General features: G+C 45.5%; 2 protein-coding genes across 2 annotated transcripts in view; one reads left to right on the top strand and one right to left on the bottom strand.

The window, feature by feature from the left end:
* exoc5 (exocyst complex component 5) overlaps positions 1-3,304 on the bottom strand; it is an 11,189-nt gene extending 7,885 nt beyond the window's left edge. The window contains exons 1-4 of the mRNA XM_019865472.1: positions 3,138-3,304; positions 2,767-2,861; positions 1,490-1,637; positions 1,218-1,412 (exon numbers count right to left, since the gene is read on the bottom strand). Coding sequence (XP_019721031.1) covers positions 1,218-1,412; positions 1,490-1,637; positions 2,767-2,861; positions 3,138-3,164 — 465 coding nt within the window. The 5' untranslated portion in view covers positions 3,165-3,304. The remainder of the gene's footprint in view (positions 1-1,217; positions 1,413-1,489; positions 1,638-2,766; positions 2,862-3,137) is intronic.
* A 107-nt stretch (positions 3,305-3,411) lies between these two features.
* Positions 3,412-7,301, top strand: ap5m1 (adaptor related protein complex 5 subunit mu 1). The gene is made up of 8 exons (XM_019865473.1): positions 3,412-3,620; positions 3,995-4,652; positions 4,727-4,951; positions 5,026-5,165; positions 6,062-6,147; positions 6,218-6,330; positions 6,511-6,607; positions 6,695-7,301. The coding sequence occupies exons 1-8, from the start codon at positions 3,553-3,555 to the stop codon at positions 6,769-6,771; spliced, it is 1,464 nt and encodes a 487-aa protein (XP_019721032.1). The 5' UTR covers positions 3,412-3,552; the 3' UTR covers positions 6,772-7,301.
* The last annotated feature ends 597 nt before the right edge of the window (positions 7,302-7,898 follow it).

The raw sequence follows: 7,898 nt of genomic DNA on the forward strand, positions 1-7,898 counted from the left end.
GAGAGAGAGAGACCATCATGACCATGAGAGGTGGACATTTCTGAAATAAAGAGGGAAGGCCGCCGGCAGTGTCTCCACTAGGGGGATCATCATGTTAAGAGCAGACCTCCTCCGCCTCTCCGTGTTGAACAGCCGGCTGATAACAGCCGGCCGGCCGGCGCGCTCACCTGGGCATCGGCACCAGCGGTCCTGCCTGAGCAGCACTTACAGCTCTTTATTGGCGTGGCTTTTCTCAATGGCCTGTAATCCTGAAGGATTCCAAATCGCTTTCAATAATCTGTCCGGCCAGGGATATCTGTCTGAAAAAAAAAACGGGTGGGAGGGGGTTACCCCCCTCCCACCCGCCTACTGACATACACGCTGACTGTAAAAAGCCCTGGACCCGCGAAAGGCACGCCGTCTGCAACTCCTCTGTTCCCGCAGATGCCTGCCTCAGCTAACATCATTACTCTTCTCCCGTGAGGAGGATCCAGCCTTTCTGCTCAGCGAAGGTTTTCTAAGTATCTGTCCCCCAGCTAAGATTAGCTAAATCCCATGTAAGTAATGTAGCCGTCTCCCTGCAGTCAGGGTTTAGCAGCACTTGTCTCCACGCTGGCGGGCCTTCCCTCCCTTTCAGGCGGATTAGCAAAGCCATTCCCCTCCAGCTATTCACTTGCAACTTTTCTCTTTCCCCTCTCATCTGGAGGTATGCTCGGGAAAAGGAATCTGGACAGATATTTCGACAACCCTTTCTAGAAATTGAGCTCCAGACTCTGGGATTGACCCCCTCACCAATCGCTGATTCACAGCCACCTTCATTGCAGAAGCGAATGTAAAATCATCCAATGTCAATTAAACTTTCAGCGTGCATTCCCTGCCTACATTACTGTGTCTACTTGAACTAAGTGCACATTCTCAACTTCTTTGTAGCATCACGTTTGGTCGTATCACTACAATACTCACTGTAAATACAATTAGGTTTGACATGAGCATGTTAACATCCATGCTAGTCAATCAGCCAACTGTCAAACAGCATATGACAGTTGATTAATTCAAATTAGCTGTGGGATGCAACCCGGGGGATCAACTTGACAAGTTATTATGGGAGGTTTACTTCTTAATTCTCTACAGTCTCACCTCCAGCTAAATAACAACATTCTTTGTCAGTGGTTTGACATGCACACGCACACACGCGCTCACATGCACGCACGCACAAAGGGAGGGAACATCGTACCCACCTTATCTGGGTTACTGAAGACATCGCTACGCAGATCCCCATCCAAGAACTCGTTAAAGTAAGTCATCAGACGCTGAGCTTCTACGGCGCGCTGCCGTGGAGTGTTCACACCTTCAAGCTGATCACCCAGATGACACACTTTGGTTGCCACATAACTGATGTGCTCATCGAGCTCCTGAAAATGCTGGAAGGCCACCTGAGAAGAGAGCGGGGTGCAGAGCATATGATGTGATGATTCAAAGGAAGGGGTCCACGTGAGCTCAAACAACGCACCTGGTTGCTCCTCTGCAAGTCCTGCACTTTGTGGGCAAATTCCTTTGCTTCACGATGACACTGATGTTCCAGTTTCTCCACCCGCCGCTGTATCTTCTCATCCAGTTGTTTTAGCTCTTCAATGTGGTTCTCAAACTCCTCCAACAACCTGCCATGGGGGGAAATATGTTATTAAGTTGCAGAATTTATGTGGAATGATGTACAGTTTGCCTGGAAAAGTAATCAAGTCCCAAACGTGTCCCACTGACCTCACGGGCATACAGTGGTTATTAGGCAGCGAAAAGTGTCACATGCTTAATTCTTGGGTCCCCTGCCTTAAGAGGTTCGAGCAGCTTCGTCAGCTGCATTTTCGAACGCCATCAGAGCCACATAGCAAATGTTCTAAGTCAGCAGCATATTTCACAGAGCAGGAAACATCCCGAAATGATGAGTGTATAATCTTCTGACTAATTCCCTAAGCAACGGCTGCAGCTTAAAGACATCTCCCAGCCTTTCCCAGCAGACACTCATTCCCTGGTTGGTGACTCAAATATGGTGGCCTCCGAAGATACGTTGTCTCTGACTCTTCACTAAGAGCTTCCGAGGAGGTGGTGGCAACAGTTTTGTGCAGGAAGTAGATAAGGCAAGAAGGATAAACAACACATTCGGTTAAAGTGTTGTGGCATTTTTGTTAATGAAAAATAAGTTGCACCACAAGCATGAACAATTTTACAACAAACTTTAATTGACTGAAAAAACAAACAGAGCCAGGATAAAGAAGAAAAAAAAACAGTTCAGTACGTAAATATTTCACTTTATTCAAATAATACTTACGGTAATGATCTTTACAATTTGTCAGATTTAATAATAGCTTCGGTTTTCCCTTGACAGTTTTTGTTTCTCTACCAAACAAAAACAGACCAATTAAAGAAAAATTTATTATTACAAACTATTTCATTAAAAGTCACTCGTGTGACCCATCAGACATATGACTTTGAAAATGAAGTTGCATGTTAATGAATATTGTTCTGGGGATAAAACAGGATCAGTTTTCCCAATATATAACAATATCAGACTAGTATACCCCATCCACTGTGAAATATGATTGCCATTCAAGAAAAAAAACACGCAATGATTGAATTGGGCAAAATTTGTTTGCAATCACGATAAAATATACATTAGTGTGCAAACATTGCTGCAGTGACTAAGCAGCCAAAGAAAATGCATTCAAGGTTTGTCTGCAAGAATAAGTACTCGACCGCGTAAATTTACGTTTTCAATCAAATGCTTTTCACTACCGTTTTGGGTCGAATGCTTCGACTCCTCCTTTGGAGCCTCCCCCGGGAGTCCTCCAGGCCAATCTCTCAATGTACTCATCTGCATCAAAGGGCTCCTAAAGTGCAAAAATCCAAAACAATTACGTCAGTCATCTCACAGCAACTACAAACAATAATCTCCGAGGTTAACGACACGGCTAAACTACTTTTAATGACATTGTTACGAAACGCCGTGTGGGATATGCAAAGCGCATCAGCAGCATTGTGTCAAACTATGATCGGATCCATTAAACTACGCACAGTAGATCAAGAAGAAGTGCGAGCGTTCCGGATGGTTAGCCACCTTAGCTGGTGATGGCTAGCAAAACTCCGGAGAGCAGCAATCATTTTACCTCAAAAAGCTGAGCAGTAGTCGTCATCTTTAAGGATCAGCTGGCGATGTGAAGTAATACAATTTGTATGGATGAGCGGCGGATCAGCAATGACGCCGACCTCGACATGGATTTGCTAATTTCCTCCAATTTTGCCCTTTGTTGACAGCTAGCAGGTCCCGCTTCCTGCATGAGAGGAGGGAGAGAGAGAGAGAGAGAAGGGTGGAGACGGTGGCTGCGGCTTGTAACTGCGCATGCGTGTCTGTCAGGTGATTGGTCCTGGATGTCACGTGACGTCAAAACAGGAAGTACAGTGCCCTGCGTTGTTTGTGTTCTTGGAAATGTCTCGATTCGTTGATGAATTAGCAAAATGTGAATGTTGTCACTTTTCCGTTGTATTTGGTTCTGTTCCGCGTGACGCGCAGTAGCTGGATAAATGAGTTTTCGTGCTTTGTGGATTATTACTCACGATAAAGGCGAAAATGCTTCAGTTCGCTTTTCAAGGTTCGTATGTTGCATTATTAGTTGTTTTATTCATTGTAGGTAAGTACGGAACATTAAAAAGATTAACCGATTTACCAACATTAATAGACAGATCTTTGACAGACGGTTCGAGTGAGTCTTCCACAGCCTGTGCTTGATCTTTCGAGAAAACCTCTTGTACGTTGTCGTTAATGGTTTATAATAGTACGATGAAAAATGCAGTCAAACATGGAAACGGCAGTTCCGACGTCAGTCAAAATGTGCAGTCATGATGATGGCTCCTTGAATGACCATGTTTTTCCAGCCATTTTGCTGTGAATGCCCACACACCTATTCGATACATTTCCCTCGGGATTACATCCTGTGTTGGTAACACCACGTTTGTTCATTCAAAGGAGGTTTGCCACAGTGGAACACCGTGCAAAGAAACTCGGAGGCTCCTTATATGTCGCAGTTCCAGAGGACAGCACTGTACTCAGACTCCTGCTCACCGAGCTCAGCCTCTCAGATCCACACAAGCCTTTCGTCCTTCTCAGAGATGATTGCCGTCGCTGTCCGAAGACGCCAGCTTTTGAGCTACGCGTCGGTCCTGGCCAGGAAACGCTCTGGCCAGTTGTGGTCATCACTGATGGATCTCTCATTGTAGCGTGCCTGGGTCTAGTGGATGTCCCTCTGGAGCCTCGTCCACCTCTAGCCAACCTGCTGTGTGTCTCACAGGGCATCACCTTTCTGCTTGGATTACAGAATTTTCTCCTGGGTTCAGGGGGTAAGGTTGATAATGAGCTGATGGCCTCTCGCCTGGAAACGCTTCCCTCTGTGCTTCTGCAGGTCTGCCCTTTTGGCACGCCTCTAGATGTGCCGTCAGTCGGGGCACTTGCCATGTATTCTGTACCCATTACTGCTGGGAACCAGAAGCAGCCAGTCTGGAAGACGGGCTTTCACCGTGGACGTGCTGTTGTGAATACGGCACTGACAGAAACCGTGCGGTGCATGCAATATGGTGACCCCACTAAGCAGGACACGTGGGACGTCTACGGTACAGTGATGTGCAAAGTAAGTCTAAAGCAAAGGCAAGCAATACATTTTGCATCAGTGGCCTTCATTTTACTTTGCCGTACTTTCAACAGTGTGAAGTGGAAGGGGTTCTCCCAGACGTGACAGTGACCCTCACTCTGCCACCCAATGGGTCACCGCTGCAGGACATCCTGGTGCATCATTGCGTCACCTCACTGGATTCCAGTATCTTGACTGCATGTAGCGTCGACAACGACAGCTCATCCTTCTCCGGACCGTACAAGTTTCCCTTCTCTCCTCCTCTGGAGCCCTTCCGACTCTGCGGCTACACATCACAGGTTAAAGTACACAGCTCATGTAAGGATAATTTGCATCCCACTCGCTGCTAACTGATTCTTCTAATCTCCTATAGGTGCCTGTCCCCCCCATCCTTGGGTCATATCAACTAAAGGAAGAGGAAAACCATCTGCTTGTGTCAGTGACTCTGAAACTTCATGAGAGTGTAAAGAACAGTTTTGAATACTGTGAAGCACACCTACCTTTTTTTAACAGGTAAACAAGACATGCATACATGCTTTTTATGGTGTATTCACACCTACACTCTTTGGTCCGCTTTAAAAGGACAGGGGTTCGTTTTAAACGGACCTGGGTTCATTTCCCACACTGGTCTAGATTTGTCTATGCAACTTTGAATACACACAAACGAATTCTGGTGCAGACCAAACAACTGGAACGAGACCCACTTTTTGAGGAGGTCTTGGTGTGCTTTCAAACGGACTCGGTGTGGTTCGCTAGAAGTCTGAATACAAATCATTGCCGATCTGCGCCAAGTACGGGATCCAAGCGACTTTTTGGACTTTGTAGGAATTATTAGCCCTCAGTGAATGTTGATCACATGTGATCCTTCATCTTTTGTTCAGCCGCGCCGCTGCCAGCGTGCTTTGGGTCACAGCACGCAAAGCACCCGCTCCTGCAGGTTGCAGCACACATTTGGCGACGTTGTTCCAAAATTTGAAAAATACGTCCATTAAATGACGTGCTCGTGATACTCAAAATTATTTTGCAGCTCCAATAACAGCAGAAGCATGCAGAGCAACAATGCAGCACATAGGAATTCCACGGTTTCCTTTATTTCCGGATTTGTGCGTTCGGTGCCGTCCTCATAATTTCGGTTCAATGGGAGCACGGCTGCTTCATGCATCTCACATCTTACCTTTGACAGCAACATACATGACACAAGAGTCAAAGAGCTTTGATTCTGTGTCCTCTTCACATAACTTCACATGTATTGTCACTATGTATTCAGTATTTTGTTTTATTGGTCTTCTTTGTTAGCATTATACTTTAAGTGCACCAGGAACACATGCAGGGGACAAATTCAGAATATGGCTTTATCAGTAGAATGTCTACATTAAAACGTTTTTTTTTTTTTTTTTTTTTTTGTGCAGGCCTCAGATGGGTTCTGTGGATATTAAAGTGAGCTCTGGACATGTGGACGTTTCCAAGGAGAAGAACTTGGTGGCATGGGTTCTTGGTGGGTGTTGGGTATCTGGAGAGTTCTTGTAAAGAAGCTAATGATTTCTTTTCCACTCTTGAATATTCAGGACAAAAGTTTCCTAGATCTCGTGACGTCTCAATGGAAGGCAGGATCACCTTTTCAGGGTCGACAGCAGGACCTGCTGATCCCATTTGTACAGACCTCACAGCTTATGTCAAAGTAGGTTCATACACACTTCTGCAGAGAATTTTCATATATTCTCATTTAGCATGTTATATTTTCTAAAATAAAAATGCCAAGTCAGGACTTAGTGGGGGGAATACACTGAGAAATACAGCGCATTAAAAAAAAATATCGTGAATTGCATTTTGATGAATAGTTGTATTATTTTCATCCTAGTTGTACTTCAAAGTGCCTGAGACAACACTCTCTGGATGCTATGTGGACCAACATTCAGTACAGGTGTATTCCTCTGCTAAACCTAAAATAACAACTTGTAAGTTTATGCAATTCTTTTGAAGCATGTATTGTTTGCTTGAGAACACACTTGTTGAAAAAGAACTCCCTTTTTTTTCTTGTATAGCTCGGGAACTTCAATCTAAGGACTATTTCATATGGAATTCCACGAGTACCGCTCCCATATGCCAGCTGTTGCTTTAGGATGGAGTCAAATCAAAGGAGCCACCATATTAATATTTTACACTTGTCCATATTTCTTTGCTGCGCCATGTAAATTGTTGTGAGAGTGGAGCTCCGTTTAGAGCACAATGTACGTATACTTCATGTGTGTGACAATCATTCAACCAATCATTTGTGGCGTTTGATGATTAAACTGGGCGCACAAAGTTTTCACTGGAAGACATATTGAAGTACTTCTGACTGCTGTCTGCCTTTCTTTACTCCCTCCTCCTTTACATTGAGGACATTGCAAACACAAGGGGACCCCTTGCTCTGACAGGCCCACTTCAGTGACTCTCCATCAGCCAGATAATTAGCAGCTGGGGCCTTGTCATCAGCTGTTCTAGGCCTGAAGGAGAGGGGGCTGGCAGGGCAGTGAAAGGCTTGACTGCCTCCGACACTGCCTTGGCGACAAAAGGCTACTCTTTAAAGCTGGCAGGGGTCCTTACACCACCCTCCACCCCTTTTGACCCCATCCCCGCCCTGTCAACTAGTGAGTACTTTAAAAAAAACCTCTCCAACCAGCCTATGATTGAGCGCTGACCCCTCTGGCCCTCCGAGACATGGAAGCAGTCGGCCACATTCAGCTGTCGGGACCTGGCTAATTGGTGAAAGAGTCACAAGGGTAGATGAGGTTGGGCTGTGTGTTGATGTTATGTAGGTGCACTAGCTCAGAGTGTTTAATTAGTTGTTATTGAAGTAACAGTTCTCCGCTGGTAGCAGTCACATCTTGGTCACAGTCTTTCCTAATAAGAACTCCATTCATGAAAATTGATTGAAGATAATCATTGATGGGGTGGGGAGGTTCTCTCCTGGCACATACCAGGGTACCTACTTGCATTAAATGTAATACATAACCAGTCAATGAAGAGTTAAATCAGAGGTGGTTGTGCTCCACAGCATCCAGAATCCTCTGAGTACCCCCATTGTCTACTGTTGGCCTCTTGTGCCCCTCGCTGGTCCAAATACTACATTCTCACGTGGATTTCCACTCACACGGCTGACCATGACCAATCCTCTGTCAATTGGAAGCAATTGCTCACACGGCAACCTTCACCTTCTTTTTAAGTGTCCACGCTGAGCGGTGGGCGATGAGACCTCTCCGCTCT

This window comes from Hippocampus comes, unplaced genomic scaffold (genome assembly GCF_001891065.2).
Source record: "Hippocampus comes isolate QL1 unplaced genomic scaffold, H_comes_QL1_v1.1 scaffold443, whole genome shotgun sequence".
NCBI classification, from domain to species: domain Eukaryota; kingdom Metazoa; phylum Chordata; class Actinopteri; order Syngnathiformes; family Syngnathidae; genus Hippocampus; species Hippocampus comes.